Genomic DNA, 27,432 nt, shown 5'->3' on the forward strand with positions numbered 1-27,432 from the left:
CCCCTCCACAGACGATCTGGAAAAGAAAAAAAAAACTTTTTTGTATCGAAGGAATCAACAGCCGCCATCTTGTCGTGGCTCGGAATTAGGATTTCGGTCCAACACTGGCTTTTACGTAGGAAATCGAGCATCCTTTCCGTGATATGACAACGTCCTTACCAAGAAAACGACTTCTTAACGTCGCCTCGGAGACATTTTGTGTGAAAAAACGGGAATAGGGTCGGCGGTCGTCGGGCAAAAACGCTCCGTATATCTGATTTCCCCCTTCGGAGTGCGGCGATTCAGCCCTGACGCCGTTCACGATCAGTATTGTTTACCGTGGCCAACCGGACACCACGTCGTGACTTTCGAGGTGATTTGCAAAAATACAGCATTTTTGTGCAATTGTGCATTTTGCGGATCTTCGCGCGATTTTTGCATGAAGAGATTTGACGTCACGCCAAAATGGGTACTTCGAACATCTAGAATTTGCGACCTTTCCACCGGAATGCAGCATAACAACCGATTTTATTAAGCTATCCATTTGAATTTCGATTTTTTTTTCATGGGGCGAATTTTATTTTGGGGTATTTAACGACGATAATGTGGGTGTTGGGTGTTGGATTATCATGGGGTGAATGGCGCTGGCGAAGCGGGGCGCTATTGCATCTCTTTTGAAAGGCACTTGAAGCACGGACTAGCTAACGCTAACAGTTAATTTAGCTGCTAGCAGGCAATTAGCTAACGTTAGCTATTAGCCAGTTAGCTAGCGTTAGCAGGCTGCCAGCTTTCTAATGTGTTAATCGTGACGGTTCGAGTTGATCACAAAACAACGTACCAGGAAGAAAAGCTAAATCGACGTCTTCAACTCAAGCAAACCACCCGGACAAGAGAACAACTATGGCTGAAAACCTGCTGGAAACTGGACCTCCCAACTCCAAGCGGCCGAAGCTGAGTTCACCTGCCCTGTCAACGTCTGATGGACCAGGTAAAGGCCTCAACACGGTTTGCACAACGCAACGTCAAACGCGAATTTATTCGAGACACCAACTCGACTTCGCCGTGACACACTGCTTCTTCAACGCATTGAGCAGCCACGCAGCACCTTTTTGGAAGTCACCGGGTCGGCGCGCCGTGTCGGTGGGCAGTTTGTTGCTGTGTTTTTTTACTGCAGTGTTGTGGTTCTGCGGGTAGGGAGTAAACTGCACCGACACTCGAGCGGCGGTGTATTAGGTGAGCTCGTCTTGTGCTGCTAATGCGGTGCTTATTACGTTCCTGGGTTGAAGCGTACCTCCGTGTGGTAACGTTGTAGCTCAACACAACACAATACAAGAAACCCGCAAACTGGAGTTTACAAAATGTCCTCACAGTTAAAGCAACGCCTCTATACAGCAAAGCAGAAAAAAGGGTTGACTGGTGGGAAGTTGCTTTTTTTCAGTGCTCATTCTCTACATAACACCCGTTTTCAACTTTATGTGTGACACCGACAACCGAGTTTGAGGATGTTACCAAAAGAGTCTTTCTGTTACCAAGCAGCAAAACACATAATGGAACAACGTGTATTGTTGTGATTTGTATCATAGATCTGATGGCATTTGGGTGATTGACATCTTAAACCGTGATTCTCCATACTCGTATAATGCATCATCTATGACATGTCAAGAAGCCAGGTCACAATCATCATCTTAGAATACATCTAATGTAGCTATGCAGATTTCTATGCTGGATCATTTTATAACGCGCACATTTAAGTGAGATTTCCTTTTTATTTGCGATTTCAGTTTTAAGAAGGTATTTGCCTCGGAGAAGGAAAAGGGGACCAACGGACAACGTTTGAAACACAGCTTGATTCAGCTACCAATTGTGTAAAAAAAAAAAAAAGAGACACACACAATCTCCTTGGCCACATCATCCATAATAAAAAAATCTAGGAGCCACAGACTGATCTGGTAATGACACAGCTACCTGTGATTGTGCAGGAAGTGTTTCATTTGCAGGTTGGGGTTAATTACCAACGTGAAAAATATTTTTTTCTAACTTTTTAACTCTTGCGATGTGTCATTTTCATATGAGGGTGTGGTATTCTGTGACACTCAACTTCTTGGCTGTGTGCTGTGATGATGGACAAACTTTTGTGGTAAGGGCATAAGGTGGTAAGGTCATGAAGAACAAGGGACCAATGCAGAGAAACCATCTCTTAAGACCTCCAGCAAACAGTTGTTGATATCACTGTGATCACTAGCACTTATCTTTTACCTTTTAGTTGCTCAGTGTTTGGGTGTTTACTGCATTTACTGCATGTTGATGTGTGAATTGGTCCGATCCAACTCTTTTGATAGCTGTCTCTAAAGTTTCCAGCTGAAACACAGACAAAGTGGTTGTTGGTGAAAGCCAAACATTGTCAGTTAAAGTGTTCTCAAATGTTGTCAACCAGCCTAAATTTATATGAATAATCATTTGAAATGCATCTACTGTATGTATAATTAGTCAATGGTTTTTCTACTGCATTAACCATAACAACTTAATTTGAGTAGTATGAATAAAACTGCCTTCAGTCGACATAAATATCTTACTGTAGTTCTAATGTTGTTTGGGGTTTTAAAGCCAGTACTTGGCCTGCTGCTGTGAACACGCAAAGGTATATTCAGTAAGTTTCTGTGAGGGCGTGGGGACTGTATTTGTGCAAAGATACAAAATGTTTTGGAATCGTATAATAGTGACGTTGTAGGGATGCAAATCCATAGCCAGGCAAATGTTTTTCTTGAACACATGTCTTCAAACGGCATGTTTTCCTCATCGTTTAATTTGGTGCGCAGTAAAAATTGTTGGAAAGCCATTCAACAAAAGCAGCTGACAAGACCCAGGGTTAAAGCGCACACATGGCAGAGGCACCACATGTTTGCAATGAACAATCCTTAAACCTTGCCTTTATACTCTTTATCGTTTTGGCCCGTTATCATTGGGACCTAACGGACCCCATGGGACAGAACTGGGCCACACTGTCATTGGTCGTAAATAACTGCAGAGAAAGAGTTTGGTTTTGGAAACACAGAGTGTGTATTTTTTCTATTCAAGCCATGTTATCCCTCCTCCCCTCTTGGAAAACAGGTGTGACATTTTGGGACGTGTTACTTATGTGCCCAAACCACTGGGACATTTCCAGAAAACGCTACCAGCTAACTACTGACGTGGGCGACTAACCCTCCAACAGGACCAGATGAACTGCCGCATTCCAGGGGCGGCTTGAAAGGGTGCAAGTCGCTGCCAAATATGTTGAATGTCATATAGTTGTGCTACACGTCACGGCGTTCTTGCTCCCACATGATGCAGGTGTGCTCGTAACAGAGTCTGCAGTTTGCCGCGTTCCACTGTGAAAAAGCAAAGATGGCTTAATGGCAAATAATTGTTGCGGCAGTATTGTGGTATCTTTCTGGCAAAAGGGGTTAGTGAAACCCCCAAATATCCGCTTTCACCATGCAAATGGCATGTTTTGAAGCCTAGCAGGCATTTGGTAAGCTCATGACGCAGCTGCTAATGGAGCCATTTATGTTTCTGTCTACGGGCGACCAGAAAACCCTGCAGGAAAAGAAGGGGGAGCAGCAAAACAGACCACGGGGGGGCTTGAAGGGTGTTTGTCACCACGTACCTTTTTCATGTGAAGGGTATATGGGAACCGTGTCATGTTTTTTGGACTGGACCTCCTCATATTTTTACTAAAAGACCGGCTCACTCATTCCAACAAAAGCAATGCGTCACGTTGACATAGTCATTAAGTAAGTATATGAGGCATGAAGCCTGGTGAGGATGAGAAGAAAGGGATTGCTTTGAGGGTATCAAGTTAGATTTTCAAGATGTTACCATGGACATCCAATAGATCAGGTGATTAAAAAATGATCAATAAACAATTAAATCCAAGCCAATTTCCAATGGTGTAGAAGCTCCACTAGGCACCCAATAAGACATGTGTTGTTTGGCTCTGAAGACCTGAGTCATCCTCACTAAAACACACTGCAATGGTTAATGTTACGGTAACTGCGGAATGGAGGATGGACAGTGGTCCGGTGCAACACAAGTTTGAATGATAAACTAAGAGCGTGACAAGTGTCCGTATTGGTGAATTCTTTGCCAGAAACCACAGTTTGATCCACTTCCTAATTACCCACGTGATTCATGTTGTTGCACAACACCTCGGCTAGATTACCTGCATTTTTTTCCATTTAATTTAAATTCAAAATTCACATGCGACACAAGATGTGATGTGTGTTTCAGGTCGGCCCCGGGAAGCGAGGGGGGTCCAGACTTGGGGCTTGCTAGCTAGAATGTGAACATAGGTGACTCCTGAAGTGAAGCACCTGTCCCATGAAGGCGGAGACACTCGGCCCTAGGGTGACAGACTGCCCCAGTCTGGACCACCGGTGGGGCGGCTTTCGAGTCTATTTATAGCCGTAGCTCCCAGACAGGAGCCTCAGGGGACGTAACAAAAAAAAAGAGACCGGTGTGTAGATCAGTCATTTAGGGCATAAAGAGCATTAAAAGTAATAATGACAAAGCAATGGGAAATGAAAGATATACGGAAGGAAGTACGACTCTTATTTCTCCCCTCCCCCTCCATCCATGGTTGGGGCTCCCTTGACTGCATGTGGCGCTACCTAACCAAAACATTGCTTTGCATTTCTGGTCCCCGGCCAAGAAGTGTGTGTGTGTGCGTGTGCGTGCGCCCACCCGCCAGCCCCATTCAGAAATGAATGCGAGCCAGAGCGCATGTGGCTCAACTGATTGCTGTTGCTTTGAGAGCGTCCATGCGGCCGCTGCTGGTTGGTGAGAAGCCAAGGAGGGAAAAGATGGATGGTCCCTTCAAGCCTTAAACAAGCTCCTTCCACACAGAGCACCTGCTCGCCTGATGCCAGCGCAACAGATCTGGGAAGTACGTCGGCCAAGCACCCTCCTCCTCAAAGGCCCGGGTTCTCCCTGCATCTCAATGAAGATGATGGGTGGGGGGAGGGGGGTTGACTGTTTCTGCTAAGTTGCGTGATCTCCAATCCCGTAGCGTTAAGACCAAGGCCCGGTTCGTTTGTGTTAACGAACAAGCTCGATTTGATTGAGATAAATTGGCATTCCTCAGCTTTCCCTACCTTATGGCTGTGCAGCAGCAGTGATTTGCTGTCTCTGAGCCAGGGCGCTACTAGCCACTCGTCTAGTTTGTTTCCCTATTTCAAAATGTGAATTTGCAGTTTTACGTCTGAATTGACTTTGAAGAAGTGAGTTAGTTTTTTAGCCCGCTGGGGTCATGTTAGTCTGGGTTTGTTAAGCAGCCTATGTTTACCTTTAGCGAGCAGTGAGATAAAAGCTTTGCATATAAGCCTAGCAGGGGGCTTTATTATTGAGGGTGTTATTTAGGAATGTGTGCATTTTTTTATCTTACTGGATGCTGCAACTCGGCACAACAGCTTGTATTATTTGCCAGGTCCAGCTGTTTACCCGGGTGACCCCATGCGTTTTGTTGGTGAAGCAACTGCTCCACTGCTCGGACAGAAAAGACAACTTTTATTTGTTCAATTATGCAAAGTAAAAAACTGTCGTTGCAAGGTATAGAATGAGATGAGACTGGTGGTAAAACCAACCAATGGTAGTCTTGTTCTATGAATAGCAACAGGTGACGGGTGCTTTTATTTTTACAGCGTGCATGTGCTCGAATGCGTTTGAAATGTCCTGCAGGTAACCAGGCAACAGCTTCAGGTGTGACTGATCACAATCAAAGAGTGATCAAAGAGCGTATTTAAAATCGGTCAGTCACTCAAGAAAAACCGCGCCGCATTATTTTTCCATTCTGTTCACATAATCTTGTTGAAAATCAACTGTTGTTGTGGTAAACTGCTGGGAAGCTATGAATATTATGGCTCAGTCAGTGAGGGATTCTTATTTGCAGAGCACAGCACATGCTCACACATTTCCTATCCCCCTTTTTTTGTCACTAGCATTTCGCCCCAGGCTCCCAGCGTTATGTCTGCGCCTCTGGATGGTGTGACATAAATACTCCTCCTCCATCCAGCAGGAACCCCGCACGCTGCCGCATTCTCTCTCGCCTCCCTGCTGTTTGTCAGCCAGCATTGATGCTGTTCTAATCACTCGGCTTCCCGTTTCTGTGTCGCATGCTGCAGGGACGAGGCGCACAGTGCAGCAGCAGTGAGCCTGTTAGCTTGTTAATGTCCCCTTCGTGAACAGTTACACCATGAAGGAGTAGTCAGTTAAAGTGAGGTAAACGCTTGCTGTGGTGTCCTTTGCACGCATTCCAAAATATTAGGTCATGGCTTCCTTTGTTGTTGCAGGGTTTTGGTAAAAGGAACTGTAACTCCGACATGACTGCTTTTGCTGAAAGTGAATACATTGAAGTTTTGTTGTGATCCAATTTGTGCCATTTATATGTGCTTTAAAAACAACACGTCCGACCCGTGAGTTAATATTTTATCAGCCACTCTGAATTGTTTTACCGGATGTTTAAGCTTTCATCCTGCGTTTTGGAATCATTTCAATGTTGCAAACTTTTTCCCAAGGGATTGGATCAAAATAATCTTTAATAATTGTTCTTTACTGTTCCTTCTTTCCTAGATCTGGGTTCACTATCCTGGGATGATTTAGAGAACGACCTTCCAGATGAGTTGATCCCAAATGGAGGCGATCTGGGCCTGATGGGCGGGATGCCTTCAAACGCACCCGGGGGCGGCGGGCCCGGTGGCGGCTCAGTTGTACCAGACGCAGCCGCCAAGCACAAGCAGCTCTCAGAGCTACTTCGAGCCGGCAGCACCTCCAGTATCACAGCGACCCCTCAGCCAGGCGGGATGGGGCCTCAGCTGGGGACGCCGCTGAGAATGAGCCCCCTCAGCCAGGGTTCCCCCAACAACCACCCCTCCCCCCAGGGACAAAAAGCCGGAACGCCGACCGGAATAACAGGACTGAAAAACAACAACAACAATAATACTGCAACAATGGGCTTGAACACAACAGGCTTTGGCCAGGCCATGATTAACAATAGCCAGGGCCACGCGGGGCTCCTGGCACAGGGAGGGCAGTCGCAACCCGGCCAGGTGATGAATGGCGGTCTTTCACCTGCAGCCGGGAGAGGCCGGGGAGCAGGGGTGGGTGGCATGCAGTACCAGGGAGCGACGATGAAGGGCGCCGCCCCAGGGCCCGGAGGAGCTGGGAGTGCGTTGGCAGAGACCCTGGCCCAGGGAGGGCAGCAGATGGGAGCTCACGCCTCCCTCGGCGCGGCGCAGCAGGCAGGCAACACGAACAAGGTGAGTCTGCATTTCTACGGTGAGAATGTTGATATATTGAACCCACTTATCTGGGCACAGCTCTCAATCTGTCATTCATCGAATTAGAGGATGGGTGGAACCCGAATTCCGTCACCAAATTTTTTTTTCCACGTACAGTCATACCGGTGTATATATACTGATGTTGATTTTTGGCAGGAGCCATATTTTATTTTTACTCCTTACCGCTGAGTGGTCAGGCTACGTATATTGAGTCATGGTTATAACATTATACAACAATTAATAACTTACGACAAACACTCTTTAACATGGTAAAACACCGGCACAACAGTTTGTTACAGATAAACAATTTGTAACCCCAATAATCCATAACCGTATTGTACATTACACAAACTGCCTGCTGGGTACAGCTCGCCCACTATCACAACAAGAAGCACAACTTGTTCCCAAGAGAGGAGCTGTGTCCGGCGGGTTGGAGGTTTTTTTTTTTTTTTTTTTTTTTTTTTTTTAACATCGCAAGTTACACTAGAAAACAATTTATCGCGGGTTGGTCGGGCCGCCATTATTGCCTCTGATAACACTAGCAGCCACAACAGCTAACTCGCCTATTTGGCGTCAATGAATGAACGTGTTTACACAACAAAAAACAAACATTTTATGGTCAGGATCTTTCAAAACACTCATATGAATGGTTGGCCGTACTGCCCAGCCCGAGGTAAAAGGGTACGAGTCACAGTAGGCTAACGGCACCTCTCTATTTCTCACAGCATGTGCTGTGTTGCCCCCCTTCAGGTTTACTATCGATCGCTGTGTGTGTGCATGGCAGTTCCGCCTCACACCCACACACACATGCGCACACTCACAATAGAGCCTACTCCCACCAGCGCACAGAAATTAAATGACCACCTTCTTGGCCGTTCTACTCTGGGCTTGGAAATCGGCCAATAGACATTGTTGTCAAAGTTGTGTGTGTTTTTCATGGTGTCATTGGCCCCTTCATACCTACGCTCTCAATGATTGTGGTTTCACAGGAAATCGGTAGGAAGCCATCTTTTTTACTGACTGTGTCAAAGCCGAGACACTAATGCTGTGTGTAACCACAACACACACATGCTGCAAGCTACTGGAAGGAAGCTTAGAGAGATATTGGGTGTTACATTCTCAAATAGAGTATGTAGAACCACAAGAAAGAAAAAAAACTAATGCAGAAGCTCAATTGTCAGGATTTGCAGGAATCATGTTTGTCACCAGTAACTCTTGAGATGAAAACCACGACATTAAGTCTTTGTGTGTGGCTTCCTCTGTTCTTTAACAGTAGGTTGAACCTCTTTCTGGGCATCTGTGTTGTTTTTGAGGCCACAGTCACTCCCTCCTGCCCAATACTCCTTTGTTATTGTAAATGCATGAACACTCCCTTTGGTTTCTCAGGCCTATTTGATGGCTGCTTTCCCTGTCAATCACGTAGGGACCGATATTGTTACGACTTAATCATTAAGAGGGCGAGCGCAACGAGAGAGAAGGTGGGGAGGGGATGCTGAATAGTCTGGGAGTAGAGCTTTCAGATGATATTTGGCAACGGTCCTGACTGCCGATGTGTGTCAGTGAGCAGGGGGGGGTAAGGCTGAATGGGAAGAGTGAAGCAAAGGGGCGGGGGGGGGGGAGGGAGTGCATTTGTAAGTGTGTGCGTGTGTGTGCACACGTCTGCTCAGCTGTGTTGAAAGGCTGCCAGTGTGGTCTACTCAGCTGGGTCTTTTTCATCTTTTCTGTTGGTGAGGTGTCAACAGCCTGAGGGGAAACAGCCTGGCCTGGCATGGCATGGCACGGCACAGTCTGGTCTGCAGCAGCTTTGTGGATGAGAGCGGCAGCAAATTGATCTGTGTGGGTGGGTGGCTCGGCACAATCACAGACTTTATAGTTCCTCACGTCTTAATGATGTTGTCGTTTGAGGTAGCCTTTCTGGGTTTGAAATGTGGATTGAACATTTTTTGTATAAACTATAGTGGTGGAATAGATCAAAAAACTCAAGGTCGGGACCGGAGATTGGAACAGACTGAATAATACTTCTACTTTTATTGTGTGCTTGACCTATAGATCCTATAGAATGAACATAAGGTAATTACTCGACGTGTGAAATCTTAAACATGTGGACTTTGTGGCTGCTCTGAGGTGACCCCATGCACGTGTACCAGAGCGACTTTTAGAAATCTCTAACCAGGAGTTTTTCCTTGAACAACTTTTTGTGGATTTATCCTTGTTGTTTCCCATTTTAAATACTGGAATATATATTTGAAATTAAATAACACCCAAGTTCGCTCTGACCCTTTGGTCTTCTATAAGGTTTGTCCCTGAATATGGTGAGGTAATTTTTTTCCCGAAGTCACACCTACACCCCCACCTAAACATTTCATTACAATGTACGGGGAGTAGAAGCAAATACATTACAGGTCCCCTGAGCCCAGAAGAGTTCATAGTTAACTCTCAGCTGGGTGCAAAATTATCATGGTCATGCAAAACTGATATTTATGAATATAATAAAACAAGAGAATAAATATAATCCGGATTGTATTTACTCCGTTATAATCGTAACTACTCAAGGTTGAAGTGCCTGAATAGTTTCTATATGTGAAGGTAGAAGAGCTCTTGGTACATCCTGGGCACACTACACGGCTACATCCATTACGTGTTGGCAGCAGTGAGGATCACACTGCTCCTCGCCACAGCAAACCCTTGCCTGCTTGTGAGACGCCATGTTGTGAATTTGCCTGGGTGATGTGACAGGCTGGGAGGTCACCGGTCTTTGCTTAGATGGAAACGGGCAGCAACATCAAGCATCACAGGTAGCTTGTCTTCTGGTGCGCGTGCACGCATACAGCATATGCGGGCACAGTCACTGGGATTTCAGTTGGTCGTCAAAGTGGCATTGTTGTGGTATTGACAGCTGCAGGTAGGGCTGCACGGTGTGGCCAAGAATTCATATCATAGTAATAAGAAACATGACTGTATCCCGCTATATCACGATATTGCTTTTTCAAGTAAACGCATTAATTCATTGACCCCAAAAATAACTGCGGCTACCCAAACAGCTGTTCGCTGCTCGCTGGCCAACTTTCTCACAACTGGCCGGCGAGTTAGCTTGTTAGTGTGTTAGCTTGTTAGTGTGTTAGCTTGTTAGTGTGTTAGCTTGTTAGTGTGTATGTCAGCTCGTTAGCTTGTTAGATTTTTTTGGCTGCTAGTGTTGCCACCAGAGGCTCAATAGACTTTGCAATAAATAGTTTCTGATCTAACGCAACTTACGTCGGATTTATCAAAACTAAAAACCTCCAAACAGACACAGCTCCTCTCTTGGGCACAAGTTGTTGTGTTGGTGCATCTCTGGTCTCTCCTCCTGTGTCGTGCTTTTCTGTGTTTTTCTGTAGCAACCGAGTTAGTTACTTCTTGTTTTGCAATTTTTTATAAATGTACAATTATTAGTATTACAAAATGTTTGTGTCACAAGCTTTTGTGGTGTTTTACCCTGTAAAGAGTTTGTTGTAGGTTATTCATTGTTGTTATAACCATGACTCAACGCACCAGTGTTAATTTCGTTGACAAAAAAGACGAGACTGAAATAAAACCTGACTAAATCTATGCTAACTTTCGTTGACGAGACGAAAATGTTGGTAGTGACTAAGTCACAACACTTTTTTTTTTCTTTTTTTTTTGCGTGCACCTAACAAACATGGGCAACGTACAGACCCTGTACGGTGGTTATTAAAGTGTCATGATGTCATCCACGGACCCACACCGCTAGGTCACTGTGGGGCCGGCGGTGGTTCTTGTGCACCGATACAGACCGTGACCATTTTACCCTTCGGCCGCGGAACTCCAGAGACGATGTGCGTGGAGACGAAGACCCGTTTAACAGCTCGGGGCTGGTCGGCCAGCAGAGAAGTTCATGCGGACCTGTCTGCTCCGTTTTCTGGTGGCGGAAGTCAGCGTTTTGAGACCCACGCACTTCAACCAGTCCACACACCACATCTTGAGAAGAACCGTCTCGGCCACCGTATATTACTAATCAACAATGAACGTGCGAGTACATGTGACAGGTGGATGCTTTTGATGGAACTGCTCAGGGCAGATGAAGGATGTGGTGGCACAGAGCAGGTGGAGGAAAACCCGGAGGACAGATACGAGAAGAAAACTGGTCATGCAACCAAAAAATAAAGAGGAGAGAAATAAGACTGTTCAATAAATAGTGAGGGTCCAGTTGAGAATGGCTGGTTCATGATCCAGCCCAAAAAAGTATGTATTGCACAGATTGTAGGACGTTAAATATGCCTAAATCTAACATGCATTTATAAGACAAAATCAAAAATAGCTGCCAAAATTACCACTGCAATACACATAACTACAACTACAACTAGCTCCGACCGCCGGGCGCTCTGTGATGACGTGTAGAAATAAAATCTGCTACCTGCCGAAGGTGTAACAGCAGTATGGACGGTATGAGAATTTTATACGTGCGTCCCTACTCGCAGGCACGAAAGACTCAATAACCCTTTTGAAATTTCCTCCCCCCCCCCCCCGCCATGCAGCAGACGCCGCAGCAGGCGGCGATGCTTCCGCTGGCTGCGGGCGGCGCCATTGCCGTGTCGTCAGCGGGCCCAACAGCTGACCCAGAGAAGCGCAAGCTGATCCAGCAGCAGCTGGTCCTGCTGCTCCACGCACACAAGTGCCAGCGACGGGAGCAGGCCAACGGCGAGGTGAGAGCCTGCTCCCTGCCCCACTGCCGCACCATGAAGAACGTCCTCAACCACATGACCCACTGCCAGGCCGGCAAGTCCTGCCAGGGTGAGTTGGAGCATGTGAAACACACGATGAAATAAAAAATATCAGAAAATAGAAAATATCATGGCGGTTGGTTTAGACTTTGCTTTGCATGTGGTCACAATGTTAAAGGATTAACATGCCACCTGTCAATCAATGTTTATTGCAATCCTAGCAAAGTAAACAAACACTTTGTAGTTATAAGCCATTTGACCACTGGATGTCTTGTCTTGGGCTGTCACAATCTACTTTTTGTTGTCAGATATGTCCCCAAAATTAATTGCAATAAACAATATTGTATTTTTCAGACCTTTTATACCACTGATTACATAATGACAATGACCTAATAAGCGTACCTGCATATAATAATGGAAGTACGCTCTTTTGAAGAACAAAAGGCGGTTTACTCTTACGGCTATTTAGGCTCTAGAATTGAAATCTGAAAAATGATATCAAATTAAATAAATAAATACAGCTTTTGTTAACATAAAAGTGCAAATGACACAGAGCCAGGGCAAAGCATCGAGCTTGTGGCGATGCGGTCGGGTTTGAGATGCGTCTCGGACCGCACTTTGCGCATGGCCCTCCTGGTAAAAGAGGCAAACGCAGTGTGGGGGAACCGACAGTAGTTCAGGTTGAAAGACTGGGTGGATGGGTGTGTATTAGGTAAGATTTTAGGTGAGTTGTGTTGCGTCTTTTCGTTGTCACTGTTTTTAAACAAGTCAACATACCAGCTTGTTAATTGTCTCTTCTCTCATTTGGCTTAAAGACCAAATGTTCCCAAGCCTTAGTGGCTTTAAAACAAAGTCCATTTGGAGTATCGTGCAGGCCTAGTCTTGTCTAAAATGTCCAGCTTTACTAGCTGGAGTTGATAAGCAGACTATTAGCTAGATAGCTAGGCAACCAGTTGACAAACAATAAAAGACATATTTGCATAATATATAAATAATTCACAAACAAGTTGATTGAAATTAAAAGGGGTAAAAATAATATAATATAATATAAGTTATATAAGAAAAGGGTAAATTAAACAGATAATCAATACAAAGAATAGACAAAGAAGCGTGGGCCCTGTGTGAGCACCAGCATTGCTGTAATCAAAAATTGGCCTCAAGCACTACTTCATTTTGTTTAAATGTCTTCCATTGGCCGTGGAGTTGAATGCTTGTTAATTTTCCTGCCAAACGTACTCTGAGGCCAAGATGCGTTCAGAGTGAACGAGTCGGTCTCTTTTTTTCTTTTCTTTTTTTTCTCCCTCCTGCTCAAGATCTCTGCTTCCCCTTCCCACTAAATGACGCTAGAAAGCAATTTTGTTTCCCAACAAATTGTTATGCTTTACTCTTGCAGGTCGGAACTGGGTAGTAATTGTAAAGATTATTTTATATCAGTTTTCAGAACAATATAATGGGCACTCTTGAGGGAACAGCAAGTTAACGCACAGTAGAGTCAGGTAAAGTGAGTACAGGGGACTTCTTACTCTGTAAAGCTTGTAGATTTTCTTTGAGGAATCTGTCAAAGAAAGACAGAAAAAACACTGTCAGTGATGCCGGTTGAGCAGTTCCTTCCACAAAAGAAAATTAAGTTTTAACATGTACTTTTTAAAATTAATTTCTCAGAATCCCGAAGTTTTGCTCCACTAGTTTTTTGGACAGATAGTGGACAGGCATCCATGCTGTGTAACACCGTTAAGTGGTGAAAAGATCCTTCCTGTTTGCACTGGTTACACATTTTATCGACTACGCCAACTAGATTCATGATGAAAATGTCCAGCAGTGTTAAGCCCCTCCCGATGCTAAAAAGAAATGCTGAAATCCTTATCAGAGTTAATGGATTGCTATGTTGACGTATTCATAACCCGTTAACGTGCCCACCCCCATAAATACCTCCTCAAATTGTGGCAAAATTTGAGCCTGCTGGTGATTGCTTCTCAGATGAGCTGCTCTCCTGTCTGGCGAGCCTCCGTCGACTCTAGCCCTCGGTGGCAAACTGTCAGCATTCAAATGTTACCCTCGGGGTGTCCCTTATCTTTCCGCCTCTTTCTTTGCAGTGGCTCACTGTGCGTCATCCAGACAGATCATCTCCCACTGGAAAAATTGCACACGACACGACTGTCCCGTCTGCCTCCCGCTGAAGAACGCCAGCGACAAGCGCACCCAGCAACGTGAGTGTGAGCAGCCGGCTCGGGTCGAGTAGCTCTCTCCGCGCCACGCGGCTCAATTACTTCCATTGACGGTGCTGAATTGGCACACGGCAAGCTGTGTGTGTTTCTGCGACAAAGGGCCCAGTCTTTATCCACAGATTGAGCCGCTCTATTGAGCTCTGGTAGTCCATAGTGATGGCCTTAGAAAGAATTGACACCTGCATGTGACTTCCCTGGCAAAAGACGCATCGATCGTTCACGTTTGCCGTTTTTTCTTCTTGACGACGAAGCTCAAGGCAAAAAATACTTTGAAGCAATGTAATGTCATTTTTTTTATTGTCCTCTATAATGGTTGCATCAAGAACACACAATTGAAATAATATGCATAGAGGCAGAGAGGGAGAGAGAGAGGGAGGGAGGAGTGGGAGAGCGCGAGCAGGAGGTATCATGCTGCTTACGGTTTCTCCCCTCCAGAGCTGAGCTGAATTTGAGACACTACTTCTAGTAACAAAACGTTTTTTTCTTTGTTGTCACAGACTGTTCTTTTAGTGCCCAACAGTCTTTTGCATTCTTTTCTGGCTCCCTTGCACTAGTTACTTTTCCCCCCTATTGTGGTTCCCGCTGTTTTTTGGTTTTCTTTAAGGCACCACTCTGGTCAGCATCTTTCATCACTTGCAGTTCTTATTCATCCTGCCTCCTCCGATTTTTGTCATTTCAAGAACTAAGAGGCTTTTTAGGCCGACCAAATCTGAACCATAAGGAAATGCTAATGCTCTGTCTCCTGAAGGGATTCATGCATTTATTCAGTTCACTGCTTTTTCAATCGTTTAGCTCTACATTATGTTCTTACTGTATCGTTTTGCAATGTGACTTCATCTCTCCAGAGGTCAAAGTGTGCATGTCTTTTTTTGTACTCTCACTTTGGCAAGCTTTCTTCTCATATTTAATTATTTAACCTGATGAAGCAGTAGAGTGAACACTTTAAATCCAATATGCGGTATACTTAATAGGTTTGTATTTGGGTGTTCTGGCCTGACTGCTCCGTCTCTCTGCAGCCATGCTGAGCTCCCCCAACACAGGCCTCCAGAACGCCATGTCCTCAGTGGGTGTGGGCCAGCCCAGTGCTCCCACCATCAATACCTCAACCCCCATAGACCCCAGCTCCATGCAGAGGGCCTACGAGGCACTCGGGCTGCCCTACAGCAGCCAGGCCGCTGGGCAGGCCCGGGGGGGCGCAGGGGGACAGACGACGGGAGCACAGAACGCAGCGGCTCAGCAGCAACAGCTTCCGCAATTGAGATCCCTCAATGCACTTGGTACAGACAAACGGACCCATTTCTATCCCTGTGTTTTCTAGCAAACCCTCAAAATATTGCATCCTTTCGCAAAGTGTATATATTGATCAACTGCAGCACAAGAGCGGCAGTCAACTGATTGTTACTGGTAAAATATGTTGTTTTCTTTCTTTTTGTTTCTTAGTCCAGCTTCTTACACTTAAATATCTTTTGGGCTCTGAGTTTTTTACATTTTAAAGACAAACGAGCAATGTTATTGACTCATACAGTGACAATGAATGTTGTTCGTCAAATCCTAAATGCTCCTTATTTGGGCCAGATATGTGTGTATAAAAAAGCCTGTCCACATATTGCTGTTTTCATTGTAACACAATGCACTTCGGTGGAAGTATTGTTTATAAAAATGTATATTATTCTCGGAGGTGTTTACTCAGTGTTTTGTATTTAAAGGTAACCAGATGGCTCTTGGAGGTGGAGCGCTGTCTGTGACCACTTCAGAACAGACGAACCTGCACACAGACTCCCTCCCCAACACACTCAACACTAACAGGTCTGTCCCAGCCAATCATTTCATTTGTTGACCCTAAATGTTTTGGGAATTGCAAGAAGCGTTAAGTAGCAGCTTCAACTGCACAGTTTCTGATGGAAAACAAGAGTGTCGCTGCCTGGAGGGGCTGAATGAAACCCCATTACTAATCACAGAAGTATACGCTGTAACTTCCTGGTGTCGTCTTGCGTCGCCTCCAGTCAGATGCTGTCAGACGGGTCCACTGTGGGCTCAATGGCCAACCTGCCCACTGCAGCGCCCATTTCTGCCACGGGCACCAGGAAGGCGTGGCACGAGCACGTCACTCAGGACCTGCGCAATCACCTCGTCCACAAACTGTGAGTGCATAACTGCTGGAGAGCCGCACAACAGTCACCGCCTCTCGACTTCTTTCACTCTCGACACCGATTTTAAAATATACAGTTTTGAAAGCCCGATTATTAGAACATCTGTTGTTCATTACTGCGACTTCTGCACTCCTTTGGCAGAGTACAAGCTATATTCCCTACCCCGGACCCGGCAGCTTTGAAGGACAGACGAATGGAGAACTTGGTGGCCTACGCAAGAAAGGTGGAGGGGGACATGTACGAGTCAGCTAACAGCCGGGTAGGTCTCCTGACCTCATCATCGTTCTGCTCACCTCATCTAGATCACACACTCAGAGCCCCACAAAATACACTGTACCTTTTTTTTCTCCTTCAACTTCCCTCTTTTCTCGCCTCAGGATGAGTACTATCACTTCCTAGCTGAGAAAATCTATAAAATACAAAAGGAACTGGAGGAGAAGAGGCGCTCAAGGCTACAGAAGCAAATCATCAATCAGGCCCCAATGGTCCCACAAGGGGCCCAGCAGCCCGGCCTTCCCCAGCCCAGTGCCTTCGGCCCGAGGCCACAGAGTGAGTTCACTGTTAAAGACATTCTTACTTGACACTGGGGTAAAATAATTGCAAGCAGGAGAAAGCATTGACACACACATACAAGTCGAAGCTACTCAAAGGTCTTTTTCTCCAGCACCAACATATATACAGGGAGGCTTGGTGCACGTATCTGACATTGGGAGAGGACCATCATGTTCTTTACCCACATCTCTGACCATCATAAGACATCTTATAGCTGACCCGTCATGCACAGATCTCATTTTACAAATGAACAGACGTAATCTTGTCTAAAAAAAAAACTTCCGACGATGACATTATTGTAGTTTTTAGAAACCGTGGACAGTTTTATTTCATCCAGTTTGTGAATAGATTTCTGAGTTGAATTTCCAGACAGCTGCTCTATATCCAGCCATTTATCATGTTGTTTATTTTTATTCTTGAAACGGTTGCCATTAGCCTTTTTCCCTTACAACTGGCTTTGCTTCTCTTGGAGCTGTATTTTAGTTTGACGTTCTTTGCTTTATAGATGGACCTGTCTCACTGCCCAACATGCCAAATCAGATCACCAATCGCATGCAAGTCTCACAAGGTATTTCTAAAGATGATTGTGATAAGGGGACAAATACAGTTAATTATTCTGTGAAAATGCAAGTAGGCACCGAAAAGAGACAAAAGTAATTAGTGGTTTTGAATGATGCCATTTACTGTACATGGGTTGTGCAAATACTTGTAGCTTATGTGCTTCCTTTTGAGTTGGGTTTGTCCATTGCTGAAGCTTTGGTCCTATCTTCCCTACAGGAATCAACCAGTTCAACCACATGGCTCTGCCCAACACCCAAATATCCCAGACACCGATGGGAGCCCGAGCTGCCTCACCCATGAACCACCCACAGCAAATGAACATGAGCTCCGTCCCAGCGGTAAAGAAGCACATCGCAACGCACACGCTTGGGCATATAAGTAAGATGAGCTGGTCTTGTCCAGAGCTGGTGTACACCAAGATGGGTGACACAAGTGCAAAATTGAAAGGATTGTAATACTTTCTGTATTTGTGATGAATTGCCTACAATCATGTACTAATTATTAAAGGCAAATACTAATAATGTAATATTTGAAGTTGTTAAATGTATAAATAACTATATAGTAAGTGAAGTAAATCAGTCTGGATTTTACCAGCTCTTTAGGTCAACCTAATTAAATGTGGTGCATAGCGTTTGAAGAATGCACCAGCCAGTTTTTCTTAACTAGTGTTAGTTATTAATTACTTTATGGAAAATAAAGACACACGAAAGACTGTAAAAGTATAGTTACACACAAAGAAACTTGTTATCTATGGAAGAATATCATTAATGGAGTTAGAGGCTTGAGGTTGGGTCAGTGGGAACTCCTGTCACTGCTCATACTAACGCCTCTCTACCTGCCCTGTAGATGGGCATGTCTCCCTCCAGGATGCCCCAGGCCCAGGGCATGATAGCCGCACATAGTGGAGCTAACATGGTGGGCCAGACAGCAAGCCAGGGACAGTTCCTGGCTCAGACCCAGTTCCCTCCCGGATCAACCACAGCCGCCGCAACGGGTGCCATGAATGTCAGCGTGCCGGGCCTAGCCCAGCCGCCTGCACAGGCTGCCATCACCCAGGTGAGACCCGACGAGGCGTGTGCAGGAGCTGCGGTAATCGCACTCGCATTATATAGGTTTGGCGTTTTTTTTCTCTTTTCCCATCAACTCTATCCTTTTAGGCGGCACAACAAAGTTGCGCTGACCCGGGGGACTAAACCGCAAACTTATTTCACCAACCAATGTTGCGCATTAATTGCTCTTAAATTGTTCTCACGCCAATCCCAACGTGCTCTCTAAACCCCTAATTGTGGGCGGTGTCCTGTTTGGGTGACCTTATGTCCGCTAATCTTGAATGCGTATGTCCGCCTGCCACTTGTCTCTGTCCCTCTCTCCAGCAGCAGCAGCAGCAGCAGCAGCAACCACAACAGAGCGCTAACCTCCCCATGAATGCACTTGGCCCCTTGCTGGGCCCTCAGCTAGCCTCCTCCCAATCCCCCTTGCACACCACGCCTCCTCCCGCCGCCTCCACGGCCGGCGGGGTCACTAACCTGATGCTCCCCCAGCCCCCTACCCGCAGCACCACCCCCACCCTCCCTGGCCCTGCCCAGGGTGCCACCCCGCCCCGCCCCACCCAGCCCCAGCCCCAACCCCAGGTGGAACTCCCTGCAGCAGCACAGACGCAGGCCCCACTTCAGCCCCCCACCACGCCGGTGAGACAGAGACCCTCAGCATGCCCTCCACTCTGACCCCTCCCCCGCAAGCTCCCATCCCTTTGACTGTCATGTGCCGACCCGTCCCATCCACCCATCTGTCTGTTGGCTGCATCCTCCCCACTGCTTGTAACATCCGTCACAATGAGAATGTTAAAACAAGGAGCGGTGAAACCACCATGGAGGCGCTCATCTGTGACCTGTGTTTTCAGCTCTGCACGCAGGGGAAGCTGTTGAGCTGCTGCCAAAACTTGACATTTGTCCTTTTCTGTCCCTGGCTCTCAGCTGTCTCAACCAGGGGCAAGTCTGGAGAACCGGGTGCCCACGCCGGCCTCAGCTGCCGACCTGCACTCGCAGCATGTCGCAGCAGACCTGCCTGTCCAGGAGGTCAAAGCCGAGGCACGCCATGACCAACAAGAGTTTAAGGCCGCTGGCGGCAAAACCGAGCCCAAGATGGAGGTGGGTTGAAGGGCTGGGTTTAAATTAGGGCTGTCAATAAACTAGTTAACCTATTAAATCTCACATTCCGAAATTTGTGATTTTATCTTCTAAAGACTAAATTGTAAATAAACAAGTAATCGCTTCATACAGCGTGTATTTTTGATTGTTTGGTTGTATTTTTATAACACAAAACTATACACAGATGTGTTTTTATGCGCTTCATTTGTTTGCACTTCGTTTTTTCTTGCCTCCAATGCAAGGACTTTCACCAGAAGGCCGGACGCTAAAAAAATTAAATTTGGTATTTTCTGACTTTTGAGTAAGGATGCTTCAGTGCAACAAATAGGTAGCGTCTCTGATACAGACCTCGAGACTCGCTGCTGGCCTCCGGATAAAAAAACATACTGCCATCCATGAGTTATTAAAATTGCATTATTTGGTAAATAGGAATTATTGCATATTTACACTCAGTAAGTTATTGAAATGTTTATAAAAGGAGAGCACAATTATTGGTACAGATACCCGGAGTTAAGGGACTGAAATCTGTATCAAAAGAGAAAAGTTGCATTGAACACCCGCAGACAGACTTAATACAAAATTGGTTTTTGCAATACCTCTTTCCATCTGAAATGCATTTTGAGGCATTTCTGCTGTTGAAATGGACCCACGCGATATTTCAAATTACACTCCTTTAGCTTTAGAATAAAGAATTTTAAGATGGACCATTCAAAGGGATAATCATCAAAATCCTGAATATGGGAGACAAATGCTGTCGTCGAATATTTTTAAAAACATAACGGGTCGTTTCCCACTTTTCGTCGGTAGACCGAGGAAGACTCTGCTTCAGCGGTTAAGGACGAGGAGCCAGAGGAAAAGCCGGAGCCGATGGAGGTGAAGAAAACAGAAATTAAGATGGAACCCAAAGAAGAGGAAGAGGGTGGAGCCAATGGCACGGCCTCTTCATCCCCCTCTCAGTCACGAAGGAAAAGTGAGTCTGATGCCAACAAATGTATAAAATCCGTGCAGTGCGAGTGTGAGCGAGCCACTCGCTAAGCGGACGGGTTCAACAATGCCCGAACTCAACAGCCCTCTTTGAGCTTAGCAGCATTTCAGACACAAACCGAATAAAACCGACGGATCATGATGCCGTTGACGTGTGGTTTTGTTGATAATTAGAGACCGGTGATGCAATACAGGCAACAAAATGCAGCCCGACCGGGATTGAATGTTGAGTCTCTTTTCTTTGGCACGTTCTAGCGTAGAAGAATATTGTAGCAGTATCCTCAGTTTGTTTTGTCCAGTTTCCTGTACAGTAAAGCCTCCTTTCCCCCTTACTTGTTTTGGACTACTAACACGCACCTCGTCCATTATTCAGTCTTCAAGCCCGAGGAGTTGCGGCAGGCTCTGATGCCGACTTTGGAGTCTCTTTACAGGCAGGACCCCGAGTCTCTGCCCTTCAGACAGCCTGTGGACCCCATGCTTCTGGGCATCCCTGTACGTAGCACACATCCCATTTCCACACAATGTTGTTACTTAAAACACACTGAAACGATGAATGTTTTGCCCACGAGTTGTTAAATGTTGCACATGTTTTGTTCTTTGATATGCAGGACTACTTTGACATCGTTAAGAGCCCAATAGACCTGTCCACAATCAAGCGTAAGCTTGACACAGGCCAATACCAAGAGCCCTGGCAGTACGTGGAAGATGTCTGGCTGATGTTCAACAACGCCTGGCTCTACAACCGCAAGACATCCCGCGTCTACAAGTACTGCTCCAAGCTGGCCGAGGTGTTTGAGTCCGAGATTGACCCGGTTATGCAGGGCCTGGGTTACTGCTGCGGGAGGAAGGTGAGATGATCAAAGATGCAATGACCGGAGTAGGGAAATGGCATTTTTCTGTCTGCCGTTAATGATGTTGATAGAAAAGGGATTTTTTTCGCATTGCGGCCAAATTACTCCAAATCCGCTGTTTGCTACTGCTTCCTTTTTGTTTGGGGATATGCACAAAAGCTATGGAGACTCTGAATATTGGGTTTTTACTATTCACCATGCCATTGGGAATATTTTAGTACTTTGTCCACGCTACCACTAAAGATAAAGCCAATTTAGATAAACCAACGAAATAAACGTAAAGGGTTTCATGGGATGAATGTTTTGTTTACTTTGTCGTCTTACTTGTGTCTCCAGTACGAGTTCTCCCCTCAAACCCTATGCTGCTATGGCAAACAGCTGTGCACCATACCGACTGGAGGCACCTACTACAGCTACCAGAACAGGTACAGGCGTCTGTGAATGTTTGTCCCACATAAACTGAACCACGTATCGCTTTTAAAATAACGTCTGTTGTCATTTGATACGTGTCACGGGCGCAGTTGTTCATTGAGTGTTCTCATGGGCAACAAATGCAGCACTTGGAAGCGTATCAGCCACCACCTGCAGCCTGGGCTCTGCTCCTCTGTAGCTCTGGAGGACCCTGTGTGATCCAGGCTTTAACGGCTGTGTCTCCAGGTCACGGCACGGCATGAGACTACAAAACGCTCTTGCTCCCAACAACGTTTATTAACAGCCAGGGGCCAGTGTTGCACATACAAGAGAACATACCGAAGACTTTAAAGTGAAAAGAGCGACCGACACGGGGCAACACAGCGGTGCGTTATTGCGGTAGCGACCGATGAAAGAATAGCGTCTTTGGCCCCAAACGGCGGTGCTGTCAGTCTTTTCCTCTCTGTTGAGATCCTGCCTGCATCACAATCCCTTGCTCCCCCTGCTGGCTAAACGGGTTCACTGCAGCCTCCCTCCTTTTCACACTTAAACTGGGCACTTTTTGAGCAGAGCAGTAGTGATGAAGCGCAGCTTGACAGACAACATGAGACTTGCTGCACAGTCCATCAACACTCTCAATGGGAGCTCAGGGCTTCCCGGATCTCTGTCATAAAACATAAATGACAAGCGTTGTTTTGTGCAGGATTGTAGAACACAAGTAGCCGAATACTGGCGAGTGTTGAATGTGCTGAATCTTGAATGTGTTATTTTGCAGGTATCATTTCTGTGAGAAGTGCTTCAATGAGATCCAGGGGGAGAGCGTGACGTTGGGAGATGATCCCGCACAGCCACAGACGTGAGTCCTCTAGCTATTAATAAATCCACTATTAACAAAAAAAAACATTCTTCAAGTTATTTTTTTAATAGCAAGATGAAATTTCCCTTCTCACATCAGACTAAAAGTCTTCTTCAGAACAGCAGCCGGAATGTCCCACATTGCAGCGTTTTAGTTAACATGGGACTTTCGTGATGTTAATCCAGAATGTTGTCGCCTAATATTATTTATTCATAAGACTTCTAGATGTATCAACGCCCGTTTCCTCAACAGCCTTTGTGTTTTTTAGAGTCTTATGGAAGCGCAGCCTCACACAGACCTGCCAGTAATGAGTAAAAGCGAAGCGCCTTGGACTGGACATTTATTTTTCCTGTTATTCTCACTACCTCTCCTCCTTTTGTCTGAAACCTCAGGATGATTTCAAAGGACCAGTTTGAACGGAAGAAGAACGATGTGCTCGACCCTGAACCGTAAGTACACGAAACCCTCTCAGTGCGACGGACTGACTTGTGTCCTGTTCCTGCTGCTTATTTTTATTCCAAAGTCACTTTCCTCCTCCACCCTTTCATGTTCCTCATCACATCTTACATGTGTCACATCTGGCTTTTGGTGAACATTCTGCACATTTCCTCCCTGGAGCTCTCGCATCAATCACTTCAACTTTAGCGAGGCCTCGGGGCAATTCAGCAGCACCACCGGCCTGTGGTCAAGGCCTTTCTGTCTGAGGCTCTTATTTTGTCGATATGATTTTGTGTTAAATTAGATTACCTCTCAATGGCATTCTGCGTTAGCAGCTAAAATATTGTGCAAACGATGGCCATCAAGATCATGACTGCGAGTCTTGATGATTTAATCAGCAATTGGCATACGCATGAATTACATTGTATTATTTTTTTTGCGTTATCAGCGCTAGGGCTGCAACAACAAATCGATTTGTTGTGTCGCAAAATTATTATGGCCCTCGATGAGACGCAGGGATGAACGCCGAACAAAAAAAACGAAACAAGCCGAGGTAGAGGAAAGAGCAACGGTAGGCGTTGTGCATCACGCGGTGCAGGAAGAAGTCTGTACGACTTGAATTGTCCAAAGTGTGGGAGAATTCCATACTTAATAAACTAAAATAGTGTGTCAATTGCAAAGTATGCAGAATCCACATGACATTGCGCCGTTTTGAAGTGAGGAACGTAACGAGCCTCCAGCACCTTTTCTACTTGTTTCGTTCTCTTTTTTCAATCTGTATACATTTTATTCCACATTTACTTAAACGTATAAACCCCCTTTAAAGAGCTTAAGATGACAACAATAACCAATTTGGAACAAACACAAAATATATACATGACAACAGATTAAAAAGAACAGTTTCTGATTTGTATTTATTTTTTATGTTGAAGGAGAAACCTGTTCAAAAAGTGCAGTCAATTCTGTTGATGAATAAAGCTTTTTTTATCGTGTTTTTTTCAATCTGATTAATCGAAAAAATAAGTAGATAGAAAGGAGAAATGTACCTCCGTTATCTGTGAAATATCAGATTCTTCTAAATGTCTGTTTTCTTTAGGTTTGTTGAATGTAAAGATTGTGGACGGAAGATGCACCAGATTTGCGTCTTACACTACGACGTCATTTGGCCGTCTGGGTGAGATGTCAACTTGTACCTTCAGTAGATTAGCAAAATATTTATTGCACATTTTCTCTTTTTTAAATGTAACAACTTCTCTTTTCTTCCTTTCCAGATTCATCTGTGAAAACTGTTTGAAGAAGAGTGCGAAAACGCGAAAGGAAAACAAGTTTTCCGCAAAACGTTAGTAGAACTTGTCTTTACTTGTATGTTCGAAATGTCAACAGATGATGGCAGCTTTGTCTCCGAAGCGCTTTATAACACAAACCACCTGCACGTGTGCTGCATACGTCTCCCTGACTTCTCTGCAGTTGCTGTCCTTTAGTTGTTTACTATGTTGGCCTTGGTCTTTATGGTATTTTTCATTGGTGTTTGTAAAAAGAGCTGACCTTTTATTATATATGGTGCTAAGCAATTTAAACTCTCATGGTTTCACTTAAATCTGTTCTTGTGTTTGTAAGTATTAAATAAGTCCCCCCTGCTTTACTTTTATCCCGATAAAAAGAATTGCAGTTTGTAATAGATTTTTCCTGTGTGTTTGTACTCTGCAGGGCTGCAGTCGACACGATTGGGAATGTACATAGAGGACCGTGTGAATAAATACTTGAAGAGACAGAACCACCCAGAGGCCGGAGAGGTGTTTGTGCGAGTGGTGGCGAGCTCTGATAAAATGGTGGAAGTAAAACCAGGCATGAAATCCCGGTGAGAGCATCAACGACAGGAGAACTGGTTGAATGTAATGCAGGCTTTGGCTTGTTTAAGCAGTTGGATCTCTTCATATCGTTAACACCTGGGCCATTGTTGAGCAACAGTCCAAGTGAGAAATTCCATGATGTTGTAAACAACCAAATACCTGCCTTGTCTTCCGTGATTGGTGGATCGTACGATTGAAACGATACAGGAACCTCAACGGAGCGGAACACATACTTAAAAGAAAAAGAAAGCACACAATGACGATTGACGACATTATTTTTTAAATGCCATTTCTTCATATTGAAGAAACTGCATTTCCTGCTCTGAAGCAGTGTTTTGTATATATTTATATTTAAATGTTTTAACCTCAAACTATAAACAAGTCAACTGTATAAAGTATACTTACAGTGCTGGAAGTGTATGCATTTGTTAATTGGAAGTTTTGGAATATTAATCATTTAATTTTAGATTTATGCTCATTGTGCAGGAACTATATGTCACATATGTTGAAAAGCTTTAATGTTTCTCCATCTAACTAGAGATCAAGTGTGTAGTTTTGCGCATCTTAATATTTGATTCTTCTTCATTACCGCAGGTTTGTGGACACCGGGGAAATGCCAGAGACCTTTCCCTACAGAACCAAAGCACTTTTTGCCTTTGAGGAGATCGACGGCGTAGATGTGTGCTTCTTTGGCATGCACGTGCAGGAGTACGGCTCAGAGTGCTCCTTCCCCAACACTAGGTCTGTACGGCGAATTACTGTGTGGCACACATGGCAAAAATGCACCGGAGTGAAATGTACCATGTTCCCCCTTTCTTCCTCTGCAGGCGGGTCTACATATCATACCTTGACAGTATTCACTTCTTCAGACCTCGTATTCTACGAACGGCCGTGTACCACGAGATCCTGATTGGCTATCTAGAATACGTCAAGAAACTCGGGTAAGGCTTTGCTCATCTGCCTCTGTGGTCAAAAGGAAACACCACGAGGAAAGAGTCTGGAGCGATTTGGCTTTACGGAAGCAGGTGTCCTAATTTACACTTTTGGTCCGCAGGTACGCACAGGGCCACATCTGGGCGTGTCCACCCAGCGAAGGAGACGACTACATTTTCCACTGCCATCCTCCGGACCAGAAGATCCCAAAGCCTAAGAGGCTGCAAGAGTGGTACCGGAAGATGCTGGACAAGGCCTTTGCGGAGAGGATTCTACATGACTACAAGGTAAGGAGGAGAAACTTTGTTTTGAATACTTGCACAATGCCAACTTCTGAAATTCTGTGTTAGTAAAACACAGAAACAAACGCATTGAATATGCTTTCTGAAAGGAATAAAATACACCTTGTGTAACTTTGATTTGATTTTTAATCTCCTTCTCAGGACATCTGCAAACAGGCGACAGAGGACCGTCTGACCAGCGCTAATGAGCTGCCGTACTTTGAAGGCGACTTTTGGCCCAATGTGCTTGAGGAGAGCATTAAGGAGCTGGAGCAGGAGGAGGAAGAGCGAAAGAAGGAGGAGAACACCGCTGCTTGTGAACCCCCCGAGGTGTGATCATTGTGTCATAGTTCGATAACTAACTCGGAGCAACAGGAGCGATTCTGTCAATGATCGATGTATAGAAAATATGTGAAACTATAATGGGAAGTTTTCTGTAATGTTTGTCATTGTGTATCTGCTGCAGGGTACGCCAAGTGACAGCAAAAACGCTAAAAAGAAGAATAACAAGAAGACGAATAAAAACAAGAGCAGCGTCAGCCGAGCCAATAAGAAGAAACCTGGGATGCCGAATGTAGCCAATGATCTGTCCCAGAAGCTATACGCCACCTTGGAGAAACACAAAGAGGTCCATATGGTTCTATTAGACATTATACGTTGAGATGTGTTGATGATATAAAGGCCTTTTCAAAACATGATACATATTGAACAAAGCGCACCAATAGTTGCCGCCCAGCCAAAATGGGACGGCACATCGAGAGGATGTCCTTCTTTCTTGTGCTTTTCTAACTCGCATGTCTGTGCCTCTTTCTTTGTCTGAAGGTGTTCTTCGTGATCCACCTCCATTCCGCTTCCATGGCCAACACCCTGCCTCCCATCGCTGACCCTGACCCCATGCTCTCCTGTGACCTGATGGATGGCCGCGACGCCTTCCTGACTCTGGCCAGGGACAAACACTGGGAGTTCAGCTCGCTCAGGAGGTGCAAGTGGAGCACTATGTGCATGCTAGTCGAACTGCACAACCAAGGACAGGACCGCTTTGTCTACACCTGCAACGAGTGCAAGCACCATGTAGAGACACGCTGGCACTGCACTGTGTGCGAGGTGAGTTACTACTAATGAGAACTACTAAAAGAGACTCTTGGCAAAGCTATTTATGAGACCTGGTTGTGCTTCTTTTTAA

General features: G+C 45.3%; 1 protein-coding gene across 5 annotated transcripts in view; it reads left to right on the forward strand.

Moving 5' to 3' along the window:
- The first annotated feature begins 52 nt into the window (after window positions 1-52).
- Window positions 53-27,432, forward strand: part of crebbpa (CREB binding protein a) — a 30,553-nt gene continuing 3,173 nt past the window's right edge. Inside the window, exons 1-29 of one of the 5 annotated variants that reach the window (XM_062564217.1) lie at window positions 53-967; window positions 6,586-7,271; window positions 11,825-12,080; window positions 14,104-14,217; window positions 15,252-15,512; window positions 15,942-16,041; window positions 16,239-16,376; window positions 16,527-16,644; window positions 16,763-16,934; window positions 17,443-17,505; window positions 17,715-17,836; window positions 18,345-18,554; window positions 18,872-19,186; window positions 19,472-19,645; window positions 20,453-20,615; window positions 21,003-21,121; window positions 21,238-21,477; window positions 21,817-21,905; window positions 22,667-22,747; window positions 23,140-23,196; window positions 24,282-24,359; window positions 24,457-24,524; window positions 24,893-25,043; window positions 25,630-25,776; window positions 25,863-25,976; window positions 26,090-26,255; window positions 26,412-26,579; window positions 26,716-26,877; window positions 27,072-27,353. In XM_062564217.1, coding sequence (XP_062420201.1) covers window positions 880-967; window positions 6,586-7,271; window positions 11,825-12,080; window positions 14,104-14,217; window positions 15,252-15,512; window positions 15,942-16,041; window positions 16,239-16,376; window positions 16,527-16,644; window positions 16,763-16,934; window positions 17,443-17,505; window positions 17,715-17,836; window positions 18,345-18,554; window positions 18,872-19,186; window positions 19,472-19,645; window positions 20,453-20,615; window positions 21,003-21,121; window positions 21,238-21,477; window positions 21,817-21,905; window positions 22,667-22,747; window positions 23,140-23,196; window positions 24,282-24,359; window positions 24,457-24,524; window positions 24,893-25,043; window positions 25,630-25,776; window positions 25,863-25,976; window positions 26,090-26,255; window positions 26,412-26,579; window positions 26,716-26,877; window positions 27,072-27,353 — 4,902 coding nt within the window. In that variant the 5' untranslated portion in view covers window positions 53-879. The remainder of the gene's footprint in view (window positions 968-6,585; window positions 7,272-11,824; window positions 12,081-14,103; window positions 14,218-15,251; window positions 15,513-15,941; window positions 16,042-16,238; window positions 16,377-16,526; window positions 16,645-16,762; window positions 16,935-17,442; window positions 17,506-17,714; window positions 17,837-18,344; window positions 18,555-18,871; window positions 19,187-19,471; window positions 19,646-20,452; window positions 20,616-21,002; window positions 21,122-21,237; window positions 21,478-21,816; window positions 21,906-22,666; window positions 22,748-23,139; window positions 23,197-24,281; window positions 24,360-24,456; window positions 24,525-24,892; window positions 25,044-25,629; window positions 25,777-25,862; window positions 25,977-26,089; window positions 26,256-26,411; window positions 26,580-26,715; window positions 26,878-27,071; window positions 27,354-27,432) is intronic. The other 4 variants (XM_037472251.2, XM_062564219.1, XM_062564218.1 and 1 more) reach the window with 4 other exon arrangements.

This window comes from Pungitius pungitius, chromosome 9 (genome assembly GCF_949316345.1).
Source record: "Pungitius pungitius chromosome 9, fPunPun2.1, whole genome shotgun sequence".
Classification (NCBI taxonomy): Eukaryota; Metazoa; Chordata; class Actinopteri; order Perciformes; family Gasterosteidae; genus Pungitius; species Pungitius pungitius.